General features: G+C 42.3%; 1 protein-coding gene across 7 annotated transcripts in view; it reads left to right on the top strand.

The window, feature by feature from the left end:
• tanc1b (tetratricopeptide repeat, ankyrin repeat and coiled-coil containing 1b) overlaps positions 1 to 26,740 on the top strand; it is a 143,998-nt gene that overhangs the window by 81,339 nt on the left and 35,919 nt on the right. For 6 of the 7 annotated variants that reach the window (XR_008564430.2, XM_015966599.3, XM_015966600.3 and 3 more), the window contains 5 exons: positions 1,730 to 1,863; positions 4,196 to 4,385; positions 9,674 to 9,991; positions 25,111 to 25,233; positions 26,376 to 26,657. Coding sequence is in view for 6 of the 7 variants with exons in the window: in XM_015966599.3 (XP_015822085.1) it covers positions 1,730 to 1,863; positions 4,196 to 4,385; positions 9,674 to 9,991; positions 25,111 to 25,233; positions 26,376 to 26,657 (1,047 nt within the window). In the remaining variant the exon portion in view is untranslated. Of the gene's footprint in view, positions 1 to 1,729; positions 1,864 to 1,968; positions 2,108 to 4,195; positions 4,386 to 9,673; positions 9,992 to 25,110; positions 25,234 to 26,375; positions 26,658 to 26,740 lie in introns of those variants that run through there. The other variant, XM_015966603.3, reaches the window with a different exon arrangement.

Here is a 26,740-nt window from a genome sequence, read left to right on the forward strand (position 1 = left end):
TTTAACATTTTAAACCATCTTAAGTTATTTTCTAAGGCAGAGGAACAGAAATCCAGTGTAAAAAGGAAACCGCAATGCTCATCTTGTCACACTGGATGACACGGAGGCAGCTTAAGCGACGGGCATTATTCCACTTCATGCTTTTGCTTCTGGTGCTGCAACGGTTTGGCGTACGTTTACTTTCAGGTCTAATAGATTTTGAACAAACATTACACAACACCGTTGTCTGTTTACACATCCAACTTTGTAAAACTTAACCCTTTCCACTGCATTAAAGTAGAAAATCCTACTTTTGTAGTACTTTTGTTGCATCTAAGTATATTTTTTCCAGCAAACTGAGCTCTGCAGAGCAGAACTCTTGAGTAGAAAGGAGAAATTCTTTGTTGCAGACTTTGTTTTCATACGTTGTTGGGAAGTCCAGCACAAAGGAGTGTGTGAGTGTGTGTTCTGCTGCAGAGATGATATCATTCACACACTGATGATCATTCTCTCTGAATAATCAGCAGCCTGTATTGTTTCCATGTTACCGTCTGGTTTCAGCTCCACTTGCTTGGCATCTTTTAGAGCAGAATGAAAAAGTTTCAGCTACAAGATGACCTGAAAATATCTGAGTCTGAGGCTGCTGTAGCTCCAGCTTTGTTTATCACTGAACTCTCAGATTCAAGCTTTGTTTATTAAAAGTGGCACCAATATGCATCACTGCCATGACAACGATGCAGGAAAGATTTTAAAAGTGAAATTAATGCAATAAAACTCATTTTCCAACTTGTCTTATTAGAGTATCAGTGATGATGAGGAGAGCATTCATGCTGCCACCTGCACACCAAGTGTGAGTGGATGGTGGCTTGATTTCTGATTGTTTTGAATAACGTGCCGAGCCTTTGGACCTGCTTGTATGTGATCAGATTTACTGTCGACATTATTCATAACTGTGGAAGACTGCGGGAAGAGGAGAAAATGAAAGGGCGGAGGAGAAGGCGGGGACAGAAGCAGTAAAACGAGCTTTTGTACCTGCTCTCTTCATGTCCTTTAACCAATAATCGACCTGTCAGCTCTCAGATGATGGGCTTTGCCTTAACTTGATTCAAATCCAAATTTGCATATATGTGTGGATTATGTCAAGTTGTCACACCTTATAGTTTTCGATTAAATAAATTTAAAGTATTGCCTGTTTTATGACTGTTCAGAATTGTAATGATGGTCGAGAGTCTGAGTTCGTTCATTGACATTCAGAGGCTCGATGAGAGCTGTAAACAACCAGACAGCCTTGGAATTTGCACTCAAGCCATGTTGCTGGACACACACGCACACACACACACACACACACACGCACGCACACACACACACACACACACACACACACACACACACTCTTTTACTCTCCGCTTTCTTAACAATGCCAGACATTCACATGTATTCACACACACACACACACACACACACACACACACACGCACGCACGCACACACGCACGCATGCACACAGACACACACACAGAAGCCACAGCCCCCTCCACTCTCCCTCCCTCTCTCCTCTCCTTGCCCTCTTACGGGTCTGCAGCACATCAGCAGCTGCTGGAGAGCGCAGCGTAGCGTTTCAAAGCGGAGCCGAGGAGGGCAGGGCCCGCAGCGTGGCCCTGTGTGGCCCATCCTGTGCAGAGAGAGAGAGAGAGAATCTCCCCCCATTAATGTTGAGCGTTTCTCTCCCTCCTTTCTCCTCTCATCTCCAGAGCTGCAAGCAGAGCAACACCCAAGCTTCTCCTCTCCTGCCACTCAGGAACTGATGACAAGGCTGGGCTTTTTACTGGGAGAAGGGATCCCGGGTACGGCGCGCATACCTATGGACGACAAGAGTGAAAAGAAGGTATTTGATTTTCCTCCCTCCCCTTTACCTTCCTCCCTCCCTCCCTCACCCGGCAGCAGCTGCTACCACTGCTGCAGCACACAGACAGAGCGATAGAGGCGAGCTGATGAGAGGAGAGGCTAGTTGTCAGTGTAACAGTTGAGTGGATGATTTTGTTGCTACCTGATTTTTTTCTCTGGCGAGTTATGGACAGTTTTTCAAAGTGGACCATTTGGACATATTCTTTTTGGCACAACGAGCAATGGTAACTATCGGGCATTTTAATCCAAACTGTTAAATAGATTTCACTAAAAGTGAGTGGATATTAAAGAAGTGTAGCGTGTTGTTTTGATGTGTGAGCGAGCTCTTCTGTGCCGTGTGTTTCCCTCCCTTTAACTTAAGTGCTATTTCAGGGGCTCATGAGCACGTAACAAGAGGATCTGAGCATAAGACCAGAAATGGTTATGTTAGGTCTGAGCCTCAGTTTGTTGAACTGGACTAATTAAGCTGGGACTGTGTGAGGAGCAGCGCCCGGCGTGCTCTGCTTTCCTCAGTCATCGAGGATATGTTTTGACTTGGAATTGGCAAATCTAGGAATGTGAGAGCAGCTTGGAAACAGTTTGTATGTATCATAGTAATGAAGGCAGATGCCAGAAGAAGGAAGGGACGGGCATGGGAGGCTAATGGCTTTGACTTATTCATGTAGGTATGTGATATCAGACCTCATTATGGTCATCTGAGAGCAGTTTGGTTTTCCTCCCTAATGCTGCTTCACCGCACGTCTTTACCTCAGCATGTTGCTGGATTGCCTTAGAGCTAATTCTAAAACGTCTTGTCTGGTTTTTGACTCTTGTGGGTTTGCTAAAAGAGAAGGTGTTGCACAGTAAACCTTCAAGTTGCTAATCATGCCTCAAATCCATCCTTTCAGCATGATGTTGCAAAAATTTTGAGTCCTTCAAAGAGAAAGCAGAATAAAGAAAAATTATCTTTAAAATTTGACTGCAGAGATCAACAGGAGGAAAATGTTAACAACATTAGATGGTTTTTAATAACTTCTTACAGAAGAGAAACAGATTGTTGTTGTTTTATTTTTTTTTAGGTATTTGCTGGATTGAAGCATTATAAAATGTAGCTGTAGCCTTGGAAATGTCATTATTTCTGCAACAAATGAAGTGGTTTCATTAAGGTGAAGAGGTGACGTTTTCCAGCCTTGATCCTTTAGGAAGAATATTTGACATTGAAACCTGCACAGTCATTCTTGCATGTAAGGGATGTTTGAACCAAGCTAGTAGAATTGTGCATTTTATGGATAAAAGTAAAACAGATTGTTACTTTAATAGACATATTGTGCAAAACTTAACTTGTAACTTTTGTGCTGCTATGTGGATCTCAACTCCCTCCATAAACACCCAAAACATCCATCCAGTTAGTGTTTTAGGAATTATTGACCTAAAACAAGCCATTTCAAAAATTCCCTGAATGTGATGTCACAAAAGGGGAAATTGAATAGAATCACTTCCCATGTACAAGAGAACAGCTCTACTCCGAGCCCCTCCCGGATATCTGAGTTTCTCAGCTTAAAGGAGTCTGAGTGGGGAGTGGGTGGGCGTGGCCAGATCCAGCCCGATTTATTAAAGTGATAGAGCCCTGAATCGGCTTATTCTGGATGGTACTGAAAATGTCAAGAATAAAACAGCTGAAATTGCTTTATGTGAGAGGAAATTTTGCGCAAAGTCACAATATGTCCCCTTAAATTAGTTGTGTTTGAATCATTTGGTTCCATGTGAGTTAGGCAGGATATCTGCAGTTTAACATAGTTTTCAGATTCTTACAAAGATGCATGAACTAACTTCAGATACATCGAAACATGCCGGAGGAAAACGTTGAAACAGAACAATCGAGGTTTCATTTGGATTTCTCCGCCTGTCAGTTATTCCCAACAAAGATTTGGTTGTTGTGCGGCTGTTGGCAAGAACTCACGACAATAGAAGGTTATCTATTGTGTTCTTCAGGGTCTTTCAAACATATGGATACGAGAGTGCAGGTTTTAAACCCCGAGCCATTTACAGTGCTTTTTCTTGCCCTTCAGCTTGTGTGTCATGCTCACATGTGAAACGCGTGCTTGTTTGTGAAGGATTTTTTTCTTCCATTGGTTTCACATGATTCAGGTCAAAGAGGCGGTGAAGTTGGACCAAATCTTTTTTCTCTCCTATAAATTCAATTTCTTACAAATCCTGTTACAAAATATGTTTTCATTGGTGCTCAGTGTGAACCTTGTGCTATGCGAGGAAACTTAGTATTGTCTCCACACACTTGGTTTAATTAGAACATTTTTTTAATCTTTTCCTCTCAGTGCGATTTGACCAGTCAGGGTATTAGTCCCTGCTCCACACTGACCAGCAGCACGGCGTCTCCCAGTACCGACAGCCCATGCTCCACCCTGAACAGCACAACCAGTCGTCCCCCGCTCAGCCACTCCAGCCCGTGTGGAACCATCATCAGCCCCAGCTCCACACTCGAGAGCAAAGACAGTGGGATCATAGGTGAGACAAACCTCCCGTCATCCTTCTTGTTACTATTTAGGGTAAACCTGAAAGTGGTCATTCTTTTTTGACCCTTTTTAATAATATTTAAAGGTAAATGGGTGAATATATGTAAAGTTTCTGATAAATGGAGCTTTTATGTTTGCAGTTCAAAGCTATGCTATAACTAAATTTGGAAACAAGAGGAGTGAGTCTCACTGCATCTATTTTTTATATTGTTTTATGTATGGGTGTAGTTGAGCCAGGCTATTTTATTCTCTGTAAAACAAACACTAACTTAAAAGCTGAAGGCAGTATTTAACTGGGATTTTGCTGTTTGCAGCAATCTAGAGACATCAAAGAGTGAGAACAGATGGAATTTTTCTCTTGGAACTGCATGAAAGTGGTACTTATGACACTTTTGCAATAGTTTCTTTATATGGATGGGTCACATGAGGTATTTGGGTTCTAGATTATTGCAATGAGATTGCAGTTGTACTCAGAGGAACATCTAATGAACATTTCAAAAAGTTTTGGGAACTCCATCACAAATAGGTGTTTGCTACAAACTTTTGTGAAGCCAAAGAAACCAATGACCGCTTAGGCCGTGCACACGCAGCCGGGTAACCCGCTGAACCAGATGGTTTTTTTAGGGCAGGGCAATAAATCGAAAATTTATCATTATCGAAATTACTGACTCTTATCGTGATAATTTTTCCCATGTCAATACATTTGATAATAAAAAGAAAGATGTGTGTAGGTTGGCAGCGTTCATGTCCCTTTAAGAAGCTGTACCACCTTGAGTCACGTAATACACGTGACAGCCCCGTCTAGTGGACAACTTTTGTTTCTGCACATACCTGTAGTTATCGTCCATTTGTCGTTATCGAGGTGAAATCCTCAATATATCGTGATACTGATTTTAGGCCAAATCGCCCAGCCCTAGTTTGGCCTGTCAGCCACATGAAAGGGAAGGCATACAGCATCAAAAATGATTCTTTCAAAAACCAGCCTAAGTGGTGACTTGCAAATTCTCAATGTTAGCATTTGCTTGTGGATGTAACTAAATGTCAGTACCTGCAAAAAAACAAAAATACTCTTACCCTGTCTTTACACTCTCTTGTTTTCATAAACTTAATCACTGCTCCACATAGAAGACCACAGGCGAAGGACAGTTATTGCCGCCACCTAGTTATTCCTAGCCTACAAGTGTGGACAGACAGTAGTAGAGGCTAAATGATTTAGCTCTGCAGGTTGGGCTAGCCACTCTGCCAATCACAGCGCTCTGTCGGTTTGGTGGGCGGGATGGTGCGACTGAGTGAAGAAAAAAAGATGGCGATTGCTCGATTGTAACGGCCTGGCATCAACTTTGGACTACTTAGACTTGGGCTTTTCTTGAGTCAAAAGCAGACAGAGGTACTTAAGTCCTTTTTATATTTAGACAAAAAGATATATTTGCATCTTTGACAGTGTACGGCAGACTGCCCTGTTGACTGACATCTGTAACGGCGAATATGTCACCTCTCCAGTAGCATGTGGAGACAGTTTGAAAAGCAACAGTAGATTCCGCCCCACAGCTGAGCTCTGTCTATGGGGCGTGGCTAATCTTTATATTCTCATATGTAGGACGGCTTGTGTTATTCCACATGCTTTTCAGCAAAGACGTCGATGATTTGGGGAACTGCTGCCACCTACAGGCATGGCATGCATATTAATGTGTTTCACAATGACCGGGGTTGTTTTGCTGAAAACGAGGAGTTGTTGACAAAGGTTTCTTTCCTAGATGGGCGGGTATGGATATTTGGCATTATAAGAACCTGGCTACGCATGAGCATGGTCTCAGTGTAGACATTTTTTTATCTTATCGTTTCAAATTTTCGTTAAATATTTCTCCGCGCATACTGAGCCACCTTTTCTGATCCTCTCCCAAAAATCTAGTGGTTTCCTTAAAGCCTCTTTATCATCTTGTTTTTCATTTCGGAAGTTTTCCCTCTCACCTGCAGCGCGTGCGCCGGTGCGTCATCAGTCATTTGTTGCGCTGTCAAACTTCTGGAGACCGAATAGCATTTGTGTCACATAATGTTCACCCTTTGTGTCAGTCAGCGGGTTTGTATAAAGCTGCTGCATCATCAGAGAGTGACGAGTTGACAGTTGCAGCAGTTGAGTGTTGTGCTGAATCTCTGGTAATATCCCTAGAAGACATCTGGGGATTTACACAAGCTGACAGGAAGATGGTGAGGCCTATTGATGCATTAATTCATCTGCTGTTTCAGTTCTCTGGCTGCTTTTGAAATGCTCAAGATTTATTCTGAAAATAGGTTGTGAATATTTAGAGTGAGACTGTCACGAGTCTGCTGTTATTTATTGATGTTTGAGTCAGCAGCTGTGTCTAAGGGCCAAATCCCTTTGTGAACTGAAACGATACAAGATGCAATTCAAACAAAGACAAGTCAAAGTGCGCAATGAAAAACTGGTAAAAAGACCACCATGTTATTGGGAAAATGCATGGTAATTCAAAGTCCAATCAAAACGATTTCAGCTCTCTAGAGCTGATAGTACTGATTGCCATGAGTCAGTCACTCTGTCCTCTCACAGCAATATCACGGCTAGCTTGTGAATAATTTATGAAAGCTGTGATATAATGTCTTCCAGCTAGAGACTTTGATGCAAATCAAAATTAATCGTTCGAGGCATCGCTACAGGAATTCTGACCAGGAGATCTCAGAGTTTTAGAAACGTATTTAAAGTAAGATTCTAGGAATAGGAAATTGTGCCATTTGAAGGATTTCTGAGTTGTAATTTCTTCCATCTTTTAGCTCTTTCTTGATTTTTGTGGAAATGGTGCACAAGTCATTCAGTGACACACAAACAAAGCTAACAAAGCTAGTCTGACGGACTTGAAATTGTTTTTTTCTTTAGTTCTTGCATTGACAGATGGAACAAAAATTGAAGAACACAAATTTGTAGAAATGTGACAATTTCTGCTTTTTCACTCGGCCATCAACTCGTTCAGGCTTCTGTTTTTAAACCAACTCTAAAACCAAACCCTGAAGATGCACAACAATGGTGTTAATACACACGGATATCCAAAAACAAACCATCTCAGGGTGTCTGCAGGAAGCCAAGCTGAACACGCCTTATTAAGGTTCATGTGATTAAACTTAAGACCTTACATTCTTGGAGTGAAAAAGGATCAGGTGACTGGAGGTTGATATTGGTTTTTCAATAGCGGATGTCGATATGTAGGAGACGTATATCGCGTCTGACGATTTCCATGGCCGGTATCGAGACATTTTTCACCTCTTTTCATGCAAAGATGTCACTAATAACATCCGTTAATGCACAGAATTTCTGAAGCTGCTTAATTTTGTATCTCTGAATTTAACAAATTAACTTTTATGCATTTTTCAGTGTTAAAGTCAGACACCTAAATAAATCTCATTTAGAGTATTTATTATGCAGATGTTATTGGTGAAAGTAAAATGCTTTTGAATTAAATTCTGCAACAGCACTGGGCTGTCCGAGGATGTGCCTGACTTTAAATCAGCTTTACTGAGGAGAAATATCGGACAGTCAGTGTATAATGGTAAAAATCGGCCTGATATATTCCCTACCCCTAGATGTGACCGCCTTTGCAAATAGTTCTGTCCAGACCTCCACTGGAACTAAAAGTGCTGCAAAAAACACAAACATAGAGATAACTGCTCTGCAGAGGATGAAAGTGCATGTTTTTGCAAAAACAATGCAGATCCACTAAACATGCACCTCCCTGTGGCTCACACGCCCACTAGCTAAAGTGACTAACACACACACACACACACACACACACACACACACACACACACCACACACACACACATGCACACACGCGCGCACGCACACACACACACACACACACACACACACACACACAAATGTCGGTAGTTCCTCTCATGCCTGTCTCAGATGCAAAAACACCAATTCAGACTTTGATCAATTAAAAGCAATTTCTAAATGAAACAAAACAATCTTGTTTGTCGGGTCTGTGATGTCTTAAAAACTTTTGGGCGCTGGTTTTGAGGATTACTTGTTATAATTTAAGGATTTTTAAATTGTTTATTATGGAAAATCACATTTAAGACGTTTTAAGGATCAGAGAATTCCCTGCCTTCTCTCTTGAAACACAATGGAATGAGTCTGCAGTCGTGGACATCATGAGGATGTAACTGAGCAGCTCTTTTTTCTTTTCTAATAAATGTTTAGAGCTGCAGAACACAAAGAGATTAATGCTAAAACATGATGACATTTAACTTTATTTAAGATGTATGGACTTAAGCATGTAAGTGTTTTATGTACCATTAGTGTGTGTTGGGTAATGTTCAGAATCACTGGGCTTCAGCATCTCGCCACCCCCATCAGTCTGGAAAAATGGTTCAAAGCTGTTCCTGTGATTAATGTCTCCTGTGCTTTGAAGTTTTCACCCTGGCTCTAGTTTGAAAAGAACATTTATTTAACTTTGTGGCGCATTAAGTTTTCTTTTAAACAAAATTTACACAACAGCTGCAAAGGGTGCCTAAAGAAGGCGTTTAAAGAGGCCTAAAATCACGGTTTCTTTTATCTTGTGAGAAAAAAATGCAAATAGTCTAAATTTGGGCAGGACCCGAAGTTTAATCTGTTCCTTTTCTCCTAAACGAGAGCGGAGTTGGATGTTGGAGCTTCCTGTTTGCATAGATAAAGAGAGCAGGAGTCACAAGGTCCAGAGTGTGTTTGCTCTATTAATGATGATGCAATGTGCTGCGGCGTAATGAAATCCAGATCAAGCGTGTCTGCAGCGAGCACAGCCAGGTGGCCGGTCACTCAGACTGCGTTAATGGTTTTTCATCTAGCAGCTCATGGTTGTGTGAATTCAGCTCTGCTCAGCGTGCATCACTGTGTTAGAGGATTAGTGGATCTGTTCCCATGTAAACAAAACACCTGTCTGAACAAATCAGAAACAGCTTTTTACAGATGTAGGTGTGCACTCTTTTTTTTACCTGCAACGATACTTAGATTTACACAGCAACTGTTTTATAAAATGCATCTTTAAATCGATTACGGAAAACAAGAAAAAGGAAATAAATCAACAAATCTAAGCTATCCTGCTTCCTTGCTTTCATTATTGCAAAGAGACCCGCTGTGAATATGAAATGAGCTTCTGAGCCGTGTTGATGGGACTGTTAAGGGAAAAAAAAGTTATTTAAACTTCTATTACAGCTTCTTTTCTCAGATTAACCTGGATAAAAATTCATAATGTGTCTAAATGATCCTGTTTTTTTTCCACCTCGATGCAGCCACCATCACTAGTTCTTCAGAGAACGATGACCGCAGTGGCTCCAGCCTCGAGTGGAGTAAGGATGGCAGCCTAAGAAGCAGCGGGCGCCATGGCCTGGCACAGAGTGTCCGGGCTGACACGTGCTCCCCTGTGGTGGAGGAAGACTCCAGCAGTGCCACAACAACACCAGCTGACACCCCGTCTAGGACTGAACACCAGCAACAGCCGTCCCACGTACCAGCACCGCGACCTCCAGGTCACTCACCTGAGGTACCCAGTCAGTACCCTCCGCCGACATCCTCCTCCTTGATGATGCCAAGACCAAACTCTGTTGCTGGTAAGAAATATTTAAATTCAATCCGTTTTAGTCTTAAAAGAGCAAATTCAGGGGCCAACCGTTTTTACTTGTTTTTGAAAAATGACCGGTCGCTCCCGAGTTTCACATTCAGGCTGAATGTGAAACTAGTCTTCTACCCCTATTTCCTGCATTAGCTGCTGAAAGATAAAATTGTGGGGAAACGTTTGAGTCAGAAAAAGCCACACAGATCTGTCACACTGTAAATTAGCATTCTTGGACTCACCCATCTTGGCTTAAGACAGGGAAGGCTCTAGTTGGTTAGCGTCAAGAGGAGAGAGCATAGAACCTCTTGGCTATTCTTGGAAGTTAACCATTAACTCATTCACTGCCAACGACGACAAAAGTCGTCATTTGCATTTTTTTTACTGTTTGAGCATCGGAACGAGCCCCCGCGCTGAGAGAACAAACATCTCAGCCCTGAAGCCGATCTTCATCCGCATACGTCACAGATCACATGATCAGGAAGCAACACATCCATGTGTTTGGAGATCGTTTTGGGCCGTTCCTGTAAAAAAAATGAGGCGCGAACCGGAAAAGCGTCTGCCGATCACAATTCGACAACGGATTATGAAAGAACTGATAACGCTCGAAACACGCGGCTTCTTCCTGATGTAAGAGGTGAGTCTCCGCTTTGTTTTGGTTGTTTTGGCATCGACATCATGCTAGCGCGCAATGTTCTGTGACTCTTAAAAAAACAGTAAAAACGGTGAGAAACGCTGGCAGCGAAGGCCGTTAGTGATCAGGAAACGGCTGGCAGTGAATGAGTTAACATTAGCAACTTCACCACACGACAGAAGTCCTCCAGGCTGTGTTATCTGTGGAGATAAAACATCAACATTGCAGAGCAAACAGAGTCCGTGGTAGAGTCGCATCGCAGTTAGCCAGTCACAAGCAAGATATTCATATATTATGAATAGTAATGCGAAAGACTCCAAATCCTGCTGTTTTCTGTCCCCTGCTCTTCCGGCTATCTTCAACCTACTGAAACGGGAGCGCCAGAGCTTTTTTTTCCACCCACAGAAACTAGATGTTCAAGTTGTTTATTTTTACAAGAGACCACAGCAGATGTGAATGAGAGCTTTAAACGAATTAGAAACCCCTAAAAGCATATGGAGGTGCAGCAGAAATGTGTCCAGGTTGTGCTTTTCTCAGCGGGGCAGAAGCTTCGGATTAGGCAGCTGCTGCATATTGAGCCTGAGCTCTGACTGACCTGTCAGACCTGAACACAAGTCTCTGCCCGGCTGATCTGTTCTGCATTCCTACCCTTGAACCTCCCTGTTGTGGTTCGGCTCACGATATCCGCACAGCTGTCACAGTTGTTGATCTAACTCAGTGCCCCCTTTTTCCCCTTTTGCTGGTTTTTGCTGCCATTGCTGCTGACCTTGACCTAATGATAGAGCTGCTATTCATGAGCCATCACATTGTGCTCCGCTGTGCTCTCAGTTCACAGAGTTATTGGATGTTTAGTTGACTCTGAAATCACCAGCAGTCTCGTCCACAGTGCTGTATAACTAGAGGGTGATGATTTTACTGCATACCAAGGGTAGCTGTCTAAGCTCAGGCTGAGGTTTCATGGAAACTTGAAATAACAACAATATAAACATGAAGGGCGTGAGTCCAGCACTTGTTTAAGGGACCGGCGAGTGCAGGTTAAAGCTAAACTGCCGTTTAGGGACAGGGTAGATTGTGCAGAAAATCAGGTTTTAGTCTCAAGGGCGGACAAAGAAAGATGTTTTAAACAGCGTTGGAGCTAAAAAATGTCACCTTGCTCCTGCAGACGGTTTCACTGATGAGGTGAAATTACAGGAGCAGAGGGCAAGTTGGGTTGAACTCACAGAAGAAACATAAAACACGAGTGCACTCAGACTGGCGGCCAAGACGTTGCAGTTTTTCCTGCTGTTTGTTTACTGAGGGGTTTTCATCGTGACGATACTGTGTCTTATCTTTTACTTTGTGTGGCATAAAGTTGAGTTGTCTAGACGAGCGCCGGCTCATAAAGCTAGCACACCAGGAAATCTCTGCAAGTGGATGTGTGCTTGTTTCCGTGCGTGAAGCGGTGTTTATGGGCTGATGTCATAGTTATGCAGCGTTGCCCTCAGGGGACCTTGACAATTCACACCTTAGATTTTATGCCGTGTGGCAAAACCATGGGAGAGGACATCAAGGACACGGTGAGACAGCTTCATTTATGGCTCCAACCAGGCGGTTTAGGGATCACGGTGTGCTGGGAATAGTCCTTCTTCTCCACTAACGCTCAAGGGAATCGCATTCAGCAGAGAGATAATGATTATTCTGACAACCACGTCTGAAAAATGAAGAAATTGTTTCTTCATTGTAGCTGGCTGCGAGTTACGTATATGTAATCAAAGATTGGAGATGACATGGTTTAATTGAGTGCAATCTAATCGAGTTTGAATGTTTTAGTGTAACTTATTTTTTTCATTCCCATTACAGCCGTGCGTATGAGCATGGAGTTGAGAAATGTTTTTTGTTGTTTGGTATTGGTTTTTTAATCAGCCAGTTGTTTAGTGTCAGTGTTGCTCGTGTTGTGTTGAGCCTTTTCTTCATGGTCGCTCTAGCAGATGGCAGCAAATTCCAGTACGATGCTGGTTTAAATTTGCAGTATGAGTTTAAACAGGAGGTAGGCATGAAAGTAAATATTATCTTTCCTGCTTTTACACCCTAAACTCAAAAAGACAAGGACATCTTTTCACAAATCCCAGGTTTTATGTAACGACACATAATAAAAAAAAACATTCCATTTTATTATTCGATCTAAACATGAATACAGACGGGGGGGAAAAAGCTGTCAATGTCTATTAAAGAAAAGTCCTAAGGCAGAAGCTTTGTGTAAAATAAATAAATAAATAAATAAATAAAATCTTATGATTCAGTAGCTTGTAGAAATATTATCTTGATTTCTTTTACTTTAACCATCTTTGTAGACTGGCAAGCCATGTAGTCTGGTCACGACCCATAGATAGAGCACAGACGTTGTCTGTCACCCTGTCTCCACATGCAATTGGACAATGCTAGGACCAATCGGAGGAACGAACAACGCGATGGAAGTCAGTCAACGGGGCAGTGTGACACACGCCGTCCACGAAGACGAAGCAGCAAAAATCCTTTTTTGAAATAAATTTGCTCACGACTCAAAAGAAAAGCCCACGTCTAAAAACCGTTCAAAGTTGATGCCAAAGCCCTTTCAAACGAGCACCATTCCTGAGCCGACTCCATCTTTGTAGTTTTTTTCCTTTGCAGTTCTGGTTTTAAGCCTACCCAACAAATGTAGTGCTGAGATTGGCAAGACACAAAATTGTGCAGGCCAATGGTAGACCTGCAGAGGCTAGTGTGGAGCATGGCTAGACTGCTTCTACTACAGTTGGTCTACATTTCTAGGCTATCGTCTTTGTGCAGTTGTAGAGAAACTTGGTCCTTCTGCAACACTTTGTTTTCCTGTCAGAATTTAATCAATACATTTCATGCTGTGCTTCACATAAATGTTCTTGTTGCATGCCGTAGTTCGGCAGTAATAACTCAAATGTGCCTACAGCTGCAAAAACAAACCCAAATCACTGTCCCTCCACCGCCATGTTTGACAGTTGGACAGCTTAAATCGATACTTTTATGCTATGAACAAATTTTTATCAAATGAACCGCAGTTCATTATGGGTAAACATTATACTGTCAGTAATATGAGGCCTGTGTAGTCTGATATGCTTTAATTGAGATTTTTTTAAAGTTATCTCTTTGTACATTGTGCGTTCTGACCTTGATGCGAACCTGTTGGAACGTGCCCTCATGTGAAAATTGGCAACCATCTAGAATATTTTCTACTGTCCACCTGTGCTTTTTCCGGCTTGTTGGCCAGCAACAATAGCTTCTTTAAGATCACTGCTGAGGGTTTTGTGTTAACACACCACCTGAATGCTGCAGAGCATCAAACTGTCAAAAGTTCACATTTTTTCAATGAGTCCGAGGTTTGATTAGCAGCACCTGGCTGCTGCTTAGCCTCATTCCCATGGAAGCAGAACAACTCTAAATGTGACATCTTGAACTATTTTTTATGTCTATGAATTGCAACAAGTTAAGTCTGTAGATGTTTTTTCTCTGTGGGATCAACCAGTTTATTAAGTCTGGCTTTTTGCCAGTTGCACAGGGTCATCTTGCAGCATCGGATACAAAAGAAGGCCTTAATGCCAATGCTCTTGAAGAGTATTTTATTCTTTATGTTGGCGTACGGGCAATGTTGTTTACCACTTTGAACGGTGGAAGATTTCTTCTCTATTAGAATTCCTCAAAGTAGAAAGATCTCTGGGCATTGCACATATTTATCAGCAAAGATTTCATGCAATCAAAGATGTTTAGAGAAACTAGTAGATGTGCGAGTGGCCTTTTCCTGGGTCTCTCTGCTTCAGCCTATTATGTGAGTTATCTGTAAACATGTCCTTTAGATCAGGAATAGACAAATGCATTGATTGGCTGATTTATTGGGCTCATATTTATGATTTTTTTTTAAATATATCTACATCGGCCAATACACTCTTATTTGGAGCCAAGTTAAAGTCGGGCAAATCTGCGATTACCGTATAAGTACATTTCTGAATATCATCTGCATAATAAGTGCTCTTAAACATTATTGACTTTTTTTTAAAGGCGTGGAACACCTTTTTAATCCATACATTTGCAGTGGTCTCTAGTAGGAATGAATGCCTTGATAGTGAAACTCTGGGGGGGAAAACTCCTGTGCGCCAGTTTCAGGAACTAGAAAACATCAGAGGAGAGCTTCAGACGGCAGGATTTAGTATTATTTCCTGATATTTGGACATCTCTCCTCTGAATGGATAACAACAATGCAACTCTACCACTGACTCAATTTGCTCTGCAACATTGATGTTTTAGCTCCACAAATAACACAAGCCTGAAGGAGTTCTGTTGTGTGGTGGAGTTGCTAATGCTAAAGATTAGCTTCTAATAGCCGAGGCGTTCTCTGCAGTTTGATGGATGCTAAAAGAACAACAGCCTTCCCCATCACAAGTCAAGATGGGTGAGTCCATGGAAGTTAAGTGACGGTGTGATGTCACACTTTCAGGTTTTTCAAATCCTAGCAATTCATCATCTATTTTCCGTCAAAAGCTAGTGCAGCAGACAGGTGTACGAGACTATTTTTATGTTCAGCCTGCATGAAAACCTCAGTGACCGATTATAATAGAAATATTAATCAAAGAATATTTTTTTCAGTGTTTCACGCCTTTAATTACCCATTTTATTTAGTAGTTGGTCAGTTCATAGATTGTTTTGATAAATGTTAGCTTTTAATTGTGAGCTGGGCACAATATTAGGAGTCAAGAGTTGGTTAAATTCAGTGTTTAAAAACTGCTTCAGAAATGTTGTGCATCAAATATTATTAATGTCATTTTAGCATGCAAATGAAGTGAAAAACATGCAGATTGGCCATGAAAATCAGCACATATCCATGATGTTTACATATCAGTATCAGCCATAGATAAACCCTGTAAATCTCTAGTATTTAACAGGGAATTTAAACTAGACATACGTTGCATTAGCGGTGTGCAGGTTTGATATATTGCATGAAATTTCCCTCCAAACATGCAACATTTTAATAAGTAATGCTTCCCTGAGCTAATATTTCATTAAAACAGACGGTAACGTAATGACATGTTATGACCTGACTGCTGCATGCTGCCTCTCGCCTGCATGGCTTCCCCCTTCCTACAGTCCAAAGACACGAACGCTAGATAAATGATTGATTATTGATTAGCTGTAGCTACAAGTCAATGTGGTTGTTTCTGTTTTTGTGTACTGCAGCATAAACCTGATCTAGTGAATGGACGGGTTTTATAAAGCCTTTTATAGTGTTATCAGCAGTCTTTCTGCACATTGGAAGTCCTGAGCTGGTTGGGTTGCTCAGATGTAGCGATTGAGATGTTTTCTAGCTCTAATGTTTCATTGCGTCGTTGTAGCTGCTAGCGGTTACCTGCTCTGAGCTGCCAGGTGTATTGATGTAGCGCACACTCTTATCTCGTATTCTGAAGGTGTCTGTTTCACAGGCCCGACTCTTGCCCTGAGCTTGCCTCATCAAAAATAACAGCTCTTAGATTTTTCATTCGACTGAGTTCCCACCAGAGCCTGTGGAGGATTAACAGAAGGATTCTTGCACAAGTTGTTTCTCTAATAAATGCTGGAATGGGACCGGCACGGCGATAATAAAACAAATTTGTGTTGATTGGAAACGATTAACTTTTCTGTGTGAATGCAATTAGTTTATCAAGGATGTTTGCAAAAGGGTAATTAGTAAGTTGAGTCCCTCTAGCTGGTGCAGCAAAAAGAGCTTTAATGTGTTAGGACACCGTTGTGTTGCATGAAGTAGAAAAGGCAGAATGGGTTTTATCAGATATCCTGTACGCGCATGTCATTTGTGAGGGCCTTCTGCTGTTTATTTTAAATTTTTTTTTTTTTTTTGCTGGCTGTTCTTTTATTCTGACCGAGCATCATCAGAGTTTGGGATGTCTCCCTGGAGCCATGGAATCCACACCCGGCACCGGCTTTAATGTCGACGCCGATCGGCTTCATTCAGACACTGAAATGAAAACAAAAAGAAAACAGATAAGCCATTCATGTCCTCCGGCACGTTTTGAAAAGGTCACAGAGGCATCTTCCCAAATGTCCGTTTTTCAGAGGGCTGTTTGATGCTTCTGTGTCGCAGCAGGAGGTAAAAGAGGGAGAAAAGGGCTTCTGAGATCAATCAGTCTGAGTTCGGAGGCCGTTAGTGGAATCCCATTAACAGACTGGGACTAGTTAAACACTCATTCAGAGATCTGGATTAAATATCTACTGTCTGCTGCTACAGGACGGTTTGACTGACAGCTCCCTGCTGATGTCTTATGAATATTCAACCGTTTGTTTTGTAGCATCTTCACTCGTAATGGCATTAAGCACTTATTAGGCTTCACTTGAAGTCTTTATTAATCCTTCCTTATTCAAGTCATAATCTATTATTGCTGCACTAATTTAAAACAAAAACGCCCCAGAAAGGTTTAGAGTGTTTTAAAACCCTCCAAAGCTGCTAAAGATGCAACCAGGTCAAATCTTTCTTCATTCAGTGCTGCTATAAAAGTAGAGGAGAGAGCTGTTTAGTCCAGACAAGTGGGCATGAAAATATGTTTTTATTTAAAGACTTGATGCTTAAAAATGGTGTGAAGAAGTCGCTGGGCAGGGTGTGGGGAGTTATAATAGAAAATTATAGAGGTGGCGGTTTTGACGCGTGTCGTTTTCCTGCTGCTGTGCTTTTGCTCTTTAGACAGTCGGGCAGATTTGACTCCTAATGCAGACACCGGTTATTTAAAAAGCTCACCATTCAACAGTGGCTGACAGCACTACAGTCGGGGTCTGCCAAATAGGTTCATGGTATGAAAATATTCTCTGCACGTCGCATTTTGAGGCAATTTTTGTCAAGTGAGGTTTTCTGTCTGTTGCATTAAAATATGGATATTTTTATAAACATTATTCCAGATGAAATTTGTCAACAGTTAAGCTATTTAATTCAGGTAATTTGCTTTTAAGAGGACATATTATGCAAAACTCGCCATTTGCATCCTTTAGGGCTGCCATGTAGGTCTCTACTGTCTCTATAAACTCTCCAAACGTGAAAAAGAAACCCAGCCATGAATTTTCTGTCAGTGTTTGGTTTTAGGACCAAACCAAGCTGAACTAGAATAGAACCACTTCCCAAGAGAGAGCTGCTGCTACTCTGAGCCCCTCCCAGATATCGGAGCTTCTCAGCTTATTGACCCTTTGCACGTGACGTCACGCCACTCGTGACCGCCCCCTTCGCCATGACGGATGGCAAAAAGACCGTTTACACCCGTAGAAACTTCAGTGAAGGTAGTCAGAACAAGCCAGTTTGTAGCCTTTTATCTCTTTTATTTAGGTAATTTGACAGTAAAATGGTTTTAGCTTGCTGAGTGGTCGGCTGCACTAACAGACAAGGATGTAAACTCAACTCATTTTTTCTTTTTAATAACTTTGATGGAGACTGAGGATGGAGACGAACTGCAGTGATCAACAAGCGGACTAGTAGGCCTCAGATTTGCAGCGAACAGGTTTTTACCGGGTAAGATTAACGTTCATTTATTTCACGAGGAAGACAGGGATAAATGTGATGTGTTTATACTAGTTACTGATAATCCTGATGGATGGGTATTTCACCACGGAGGCTGCGCTCCGTCCACTGTAGTGTAAAGCGAGTCAATTATTAACAATATTAAAGCTCCGATGTATGATTACATGTGTTAAAATTACGTTATTTATTTATATGAGCGTCGGCGTTCAGAGATCTTCTCATTCTGGTGTGAGAGCAGCAGCTGAACCCGGTAACACCACCAGCAACAGAAGCTGGTAGGGATCCGGACTTTTTAAAAATCAGCTTTGGTGTAAAGTGAAACGCTGTTTATAACATAAAGTTATAAATCCAGAGGGGTGAATTTAGGCAAAGTCAGCAACATGTTTACATCGGTGAACAGCTGCAGAGAGAACGTAAGCTAACGTTGGTAAGCTAGTTAAGATACTGCTCTCTATGAGTCCCGGCTAGATGCGCTACTTCTGATAACTGAACTGGGCATGAACTGGTTGAAGGAATGCTGGAGGAGTTTTGTTTTTGTTTTGATCGCAAAAACAATTTCAGGCTCTACTTTTCCCTTTGTTTAGTAATCGTGTCGCTCACTGTTTACATGCTTTTGCCGTCCACCAGTCTGGACCCACGTGATTAGGTGACGTTGGTGCATTGCAAGGAGTCAATAGCAGCCTGAGCGGGGGATGGGTGGGTGTGGCCAGGCCCAGCCTGTTTTCTTAAAGTGACAGAGCCTTGAAATGGCTCCTTCTGGAAGCTTTTGAAACTGTGAAGAATAAAACTACTGAAATCATGTTATGTAAGGCGGATTTAGTGCAAAACCTTGAGCATTTTATACACCATTGAACTATTATAGCTTGAGAAAAAAGTCGTAACTTTCCTTTCGTGAATGTATTACTAGTAATTAAGTGTATACAGTTGCTGGGCTGGGCGATGTCGACTGAGTACAGTTTCAAAAATTTTGCTGAAATGTTTTATTTTTCTGTTTTGCCTAAATATTGGGAGTCTAAGAAAAGTTAACATATTTCCCTCCTCATACAAAATTCCTTTTTTCTCAAAGTTTTGACACAGCAGTTTACACAAAGTAAAAACCTTCTTTTATAATGAATAGTGACGCACTGTCATGATGCCTTTAGTGATTTTTACATGTTCGTTTCACTGCCTGTGCCTTGCAATCTTTGGAAAATACTGTTACACTTATCTCAGCATTAGGCTGTGATAATTATAACAGTAATAATTAGCTTTGGTTGCCTCTAGCTTCATTACGCATTCATCCATCTCAACACAAACAATTATATTGCCGTGATTTTAGCAAGAAAAGTAAAAATTACACAGTAAAGCTGACTCTGGAAACTCCTGGTGCCTGTGTAACACACTACTTCAGAGGGCGAGAAGGTATTGGTCACTCCCTTCAGCGGTCAAGAGAAGACAGTTTAACTAGAGGGGTTCAGGCTGTGCGGTGGTTACAGAACCAGGGCTTCGTCCCATTCTCATTTCTGGGATGGGATACACTGAACAGATGGTTTCAAAGAGCAGACCTGCCTCGAGGAAAAAAAGAGATCACTTTTTCATAAGAATACAGCCTGCCACATTTGTACAGCTTCAAAGGAACTGCAAGTTCAAACTTCAAGACGTTGCATGTAAGTTTTATCACTGAGCAGAGCCGTGCTCGAGTAGGAGGGAGTTCAGAGAGTGGCGGACAAGAACCGGTTTTAGACGATAATTTGGTCTTTAGAAGGGGAATTTTCTTTGGCTGAGAAGAGGTGATGATGGCAAGTAATACGACTTAATGAAATACAACAATTGAGGCATTGTTGCCTGGTGGATAGAAGCCTTGGAGCACCGGTTTGCATGTCCAGAGCTGAACGCTACATCATTCGTATGGTTCTGTCGTAGACGAGCTTTGGAAAAGGAGTGAGACCATCATTAATTGGCTTTATTTGTTTTCATCAATTACAACCAGTGTTTCATTTAGAGAAAAGTACCTGTACTCCACATAATGTTATCCAAATATAGGACATAAACATGGGTGATATTTTTATATTGATCTATCGATCTATCAACCTCTATAGATTATTAGTTTTATATATCTATAGGTTTTTGTACATAAATTACAAGAAAAAAGATAAAAGCCAGTTTAAATCAAATCCACATGAGCCTAATTCAAGGCTAGTATTACGCCTGGCCTTATCACACCCACTTTAGCAATACTACCTTACCTTTTATCTGAAAAAAATGTCAATATCTTCAAACCCCCAGTCATGCACAGGCTCTTCTGGAAGGCATCAGATTCATTTAGCATGTGCCTGACGTTGTGCTGTGATTGAGAACACAGGGAGTGGTCTGCTGCATGAGTGTGAGTGTGTGTCTACATGGGAGAAGTAAGATGGAGGAGCTACTCTTGTGCTCTCAGTGAGCTCATCCTCTGGGATGACTTTCCACAGATTTAGCTAAGATTCTATTCCCAGTTTGCCTGCTTGTCCAAGTATTTTCCTGCTGAAGAGCAGCGGTTGGCTTTCAGAATTCCCGCTGCCCCTCTCGGCTCTGCTGCTGGATGTAAGTAGTTGTTTGCTTAATGACGAGTTTGTTAGGCTCTCAGGTATGTATTGCTTTGCACTTACAGACTAATTGTTTGCATGGGATTGTTTCTTTTTCACTTAATTTGCAAAGAATTAAATCCTGCCCAGCGTAGTGACGCAGGAGAGTGCGGTCTGCAGCAGTAAAAGCAACTCTAGGGCCTTCTGTTATTATTGTTGCAGCTCAGCAGACGGGTTTTTAATTAGTGGGACATTCCAGGGAGCAAGTTAGCAACCAAGTGAGGAAAAGAGGAAGTGAAGAGAGTGGTTGAGTGTTTGTGACAGCCTCACTCATCTGAGGCAGATCAAGAAGAAAACAGAGGCTTTCAGCTCATCAACGAGGCCACAAGGGAATGAACCATGATGGAAAAGCCGGGCTGCTATTGGAGGAGACGCCTTGTTGTGCTAACGCACATCTTTAATCTATTAACAGTTTGATGCTTCGAATCGCAAGTTAAATCGCTGCCTCATCGAAAAGTTTCTGAAGGAGGCGTCGTCTGTTTTTAGGATAGAAAACATCTCCAGCTGGAGTGATTGTCTTTCTTCTTCTCTGAAGCCAATTTGGTCTGAGTTCATCATCAAAGCTGTAAATTAGATTTATGGGTTTTAAAAAGGCAAAAATGTGAATAAAAAATGAGGCATGGATGTGAGATTAACCCGTATTTCATCTTCTTCAACGTTGTAGATGAGATGTGTTCAGGTGAAACTCGAAAAATTAGAATGTGGTGCAAAGATCCATTTATGTCAGTGGGGGCTTTTCGATATGGCCTAAAATCAATATTACAATATACCGAGGAGTTCACCTCGATAACGATAAATGGACGATAACTACATTAATGAGCTAAAACAAACGTCCACTAGATGGGGCTGTCACGTGTATTACATGAAGTCACGCTGTCATGTGACTCGAAGGGGTACAGCTTCTTAAAGTGACATGAACGTCGCCAACCTACACGCAGCTTTTCATTTTTTAATTGAATTTATCGACATGAGAAAAATATCGGTTAGAGTCAGAAGGTTTGAGATCGATACATTTTCGATAAATCGTCCAGCACTAAAATCAGTAATTAGTCTTAGACTGAGAGACCATCTAAAGGCACGAGAACCCCCCAGGTGTGCCCATCCCTGGTCCTCGAGAGCCCCCATACAGCATGTTTTAGAAGTTTCCCTCTTTCAACGCACCTGATTTGAATCAGTGGTGATTAGCAGCTGTCTGCAGAGCCGGAGTAGCTGTGGAACATGTGATTCAGCCACTGCATTAGCAGGGTGAGGTATAAAACACGCTGGATAGGGGATCTTAAGGACCAGGGTTGGACACACCTGAGTCTAGAACAGTGGTTCTTAACCTTGTTGGAGGCACCGAACCCCACCAGTTTCATATGCTCATTCACCGAACCCTTCTTTAGTAAAAAATAAAATATGATTTTTTTTACTGGTTTACGAAATGAATTGTGCATTAATATCACCTTGTTCAAATAACAAAACCAACACAGTGCATGAACTCAAAACAACTTACCTCAGTGTGACTTCTGCTGTTGCCTTTGAGAGACCAGTTCAGATATGCGTGGCTTCACCTTGGAAAGTGCCAGTCTCATGTCATTTTCACAGCAAAGTCTGTTCCTTTTCTTAGTTTTTATGTCCAGCATCCTCGAAAACGATTGCTCACAAAGATATGTTGTAACAAATGGTACAAAAAAATCCAGGGCCTTCTTAGCAATAACTGGATACTTTTCCATTTGTTGACACCAAAACGTTGAGAGCGTTGTTGTTCCGAAGAGTTGCTGTTGAACCTGGCTCTGCTGAAGTTCAATGATTTCGTCGAGGTATTCATCATTGACATCTGCTGTCTCAATAGCAAACATGAACGGCTGTCTCACCCATGCTGGATATGATGCTCTTGTTGGGAAGTATCCATCGAGAGACTTCGCAAGCTCATCTAAGTGTGTGGCAATTGTTTGCTTCAGTTCCATGGGTACAGATATGTCTCCAAGTCCACACACATCTTCGATCTTACTTACACAGTCGTCCAGAAGGGGGAAGTTTGCGAAGTTGTTGTTCTCTGCTCGTCGTTTCCATAACGGTAACTTTTTTTGAAAAGCCTTCAGGTTTTCTTCTGCTTCCATTATGTTAACTCCACCACCCTGCATCTGCTGATTTAGATGATTGAGAGCTGCGAATATATCAGCCATGTATGCTAAAATGAGAATGAACTCAGAATCTTTGAAGCAATCTGCATGACAATGTTGGTGCTCTTGCAAAAACTGGGCTAATTCCACACGCATGGCAAAAACACGATTCAGCACCTGTCCCCGGGATAACCACCGAACATTCGAATGGTAAAGAAGTACCTCGAATTCAGAGCCCATTTCTTTACACAGCTCACTGAAGATGCGGTGCCTCAGAGCACTATTGCGCACATAGTTCACACATTCCACTACAATTTTTAATACTTCTGCCATTTTGGGCGGCAAGGTTTTTGTTGCCAACGCATGCCTGTGCAGAATGCAATGTGTAACAATGATGTGCGGTGTGTCGGCTTTTACTAGCGCGCCAAAACCAGACTTTCTTCCCAGCATCACTGGAGCTCCGTCCGTACAAACTGCAGAAACCATATCCCATGAAAGGTTGTTGTCTCTGAAGAAGTCATCCACAAGCTTCTTCACATCAGCTGCCTTAGTTGTTGTTGTAAGAGGCTTACAAAATAAAAACTCTTCTTTTATCATGTCGTCTTTCACATAGCGCACAAAAACGGCAAGCTGGCTTAGATTGGAAACGTCGGTGGTCTCGTCGAGTTGAAGGCTGAATTTTGCCGGGCTTGAAATCAGATCCGCGACTACTTGAGCCAAGATGTCTTTACTCATGCACTCTATTCTGTCGCTGATGGTGTCATTTGAAAGAGGAATTTGGGATAATTTACCTTCAGCCGCTGTTCCGAGTATCAGATTCGCCATCTTTAACGCAGCTGGTTTTGCGAGTGTTTCGCCAATGGTGTGCGGTTTGCCCTGCTTTGCGATCAGATAAGCAACTTCATACGATGCTGTGAGGATCGGTTTGTTGATGGGTACGAATCCAAGAGCAGGCAGAGTGGCCTTTTCGTCGAATCTGGCTCTCTTCACCTTGAATTCAGCAAGCGTTGTGTTCTTGTATTCCCCATCTCCATGCAGCTTCAAGAAGTGTTCCTTCAGTTTTGCAGGTGCGAGACTAGAGTTGCTCAACTTGGCATTGCAAATCATGCAGATGGGACGCTGACTCCCGTCACGTTCCGTGATACATGTAAATCCATGTTTTACATATTCGTCCGACCACTTTCTTTTTTTGCCCGACATAGTTAGCATGGATTAAAATATTCCGTAAGAAATCACACGACAAACCGACAGTCACACGTTTTGGCGGTTGGAGGTGGACGTGGGGTCGGCGTCACGCTAACCCAACGTCACTGACGCACACCGCTGGTCCCGACTGAGAAGGAGGTCTCACTCTGCTGCTTATCCAGCGCTCTCAAAGTGGACCTGTAGGGAGTCTCACTCAGACACATATACAGCCCATATGAGGTCGCACTCTGCTGCATGAACCAGCGACCTCAAAGCGGACCGGTAGGAAATCTCCGAGCAGGACGCATTCAATGACTGTGCCCACTAACTGCAGACTAGACTGAGGGGTGGACCTCTGCGGCAGAGGCTCCACCGAACCCCTGAGACCGACTCACCGAACCCCTAGGGTTCGATCGAACCCAGGTTAAGAACCACTGGTCTAGAATAATGTTTTTTTTTTCACAATATTCTAATTGTCTGAGATAATGAATTTGGGGTTTTCACAAGCAGCAAGCCTTAATCATCATAATTATAACAAAATAACGGCTTAAAATATTTGCTTTGAATTAAATAAGTCTATCTCATGTATTAGTTTCACCTTTTACCTTGAATTACTGACAAACTTTTGGATGTTAGTCTATTTCTCAGTGTCTATGCTCAAACTGGCAACAGGATGAATCTATCGCATGCCCCAACTGGACTCCTATTTTCAGGATAAATAAAGGCCATCTGTCCAGCCCAGTGGGGTGTGTGTAGGGATAGACCTCTTACTGCTGTGCTGTGTGTAGCTGTCAGATGAAATCAAAGAAGAACAGAGTGCATCTCCCCTAACTTTGGGATGCTGCTATTCTTTCTGATGCACTTTACCGATTTCTGCACATACTGCCTCTAGGAAACTCCAAATGTCAAAGCACACTGCCTTGCATCTCCTTCTGTGTGCTCCTCTCAGAGGAGGTACAGCTGCAGCAAAGTATTAATCTGATGTTTGTCTCACTCGATTGTTATGAAAGATGCACTCCCAAGTCACAAAACCACAAATGAATTTGTTTCTTTATTTTGCAGCGACCAGTTCCACAAAGCTGGAAGACCTGAGTTTCCTCGATGAGCAGCGCAACACCCCTCTGCGGACTTCCATCCGCCTGCCGTGGCACAACACAGGAGGACGGCCTCCTCAGGACTCTAAAGGTGACTGTGCCTGAAACTCAAAAGAACTTCCGGCTGTTCTCTGAACAGAAAAGCCTCTCGCTGCCAGTTTTTTTTTTTTTTGAGTGTTTTTACGTTTTTTTAAAAAGTCACAGAACGTTGTGCTCTATGATAATGTCAACGCCAAAACTAACAAAACTAAGCGGAGACTCACCTCTTACATCAGGAAGAATCCACGTGTTTCAAGTGTTATCCATTTTTTCATTATTCGTTGTTGAATTGTGATTGGCAGAAGCTTTTCTGGTTCGTGCCTAACCTTTTTTTTTACAGCAGCGGCTCTAAATGATCTCCTAACACATGGATTTTCTGCTTCCTGATCACGTGACGTACGCGGATGAAGATCGGCTTTAGAGACGTGATGTTTTTTCTAACGGCCCGGGGTCTCGTTCTGACGCCTGCCCAGTGAAGAAATGCAAATGACTACTTTCTTCATCAGTGGCAGCGAGCGATTGTATTTAAAATGACAACTTAAGTCATCAATGGCAGTTAATGAGTTAAACGGCTGCAACCTGCACATGGAAACGCGTCTGTTTTACTTTGGGACGCACAAAAGAAGATTGGATTTTAGTAGAAGCTTGACTACTATGAAAAAAGGCTAATATGTAAGATTGATCTTCAGTTTCTGTCATTACAGATGATCAGAAGTGACCATAGAAATATCTTTCATATAACAACCACATCTTTATTGATGAGAGGTCTGAGTCAAAAGGCAAAGCTGTCAGTTTACTGTTTAATCTGCGTTGCAACCGTGGTCACAAGCTTTGAGTAGTGAATAAAAGAATGAGATTGCGGGTGTCTGGACTCTCCCTTACAGATAAGGTGAGAAGCAGGGTCATCCGGGAGGGGCTTGGAGTAGATCCGCTGCTCCTCCACATCGAGAGGAGCCAAAGGCGGCTCGGGGACCTGGTTAGGGTGCCCCCTTGACGTCTCCCTGGTGAGATGTTACAGAAGAAAGACCCCTCAGAACTGTGCTGTTGGAAAAGGCCTATTTGTGTGTGAGGCTGGTTATGAGTGATATAAAACGGGGAAAAAGTGATGCTACAGCAAAGTGTTGGATAGTTTTAAAAACAATATCACCACAAATCTATTTATTTCTGTTTTGAATCTTTTTCCTCCTTTCTCAGCCCGCTTTGCCCCCTACAAGCCTGTGGACATCATGCTCAAACCCTTGTTGTTTGAGGTACCCAGCATCACCACGGACTCTGTGTTCATTGGTCGAGATTGGCTCTTTCAGCAGCTGGAGGATACCCTGAAGGCCGGCGATTCCAGTGGGACCCAGGGAGCGATGGTGGTGGGCAGTGTGGGGTATGGGAAGACAGCCATCATCTCCCGGCTGGTGGCGCTGAGCTGCCACGGAGGACGCATGCGCCAGATCGCCTCCAACAGTCCCTGTGCCTCTCCTAAAAGTAAGCTCCTTATGAGCCCTGTCTTTGTCTTCAACTATTTGTTTCTACAACATTCAACCACAGGAAACTTTTAATTATTAGGC

This window comes from Nothobranchius furzeri, chromosome 14 (genome assembly GCF_043380555.1).
Source record: "Nothobranchius furzeri strain GRZ-AD chromosome 14, NfurGRZ-RIMD1, whole genome shotgun sequence".
Taxonomy (NCBI): domain Eukaryota; kingdom Metazoa; phylum Chordata; class Actinopteri; order Cyprinodontiformes; family Nothobranchiidae; genus Nothobranchius; species Nothobranchius furzeri.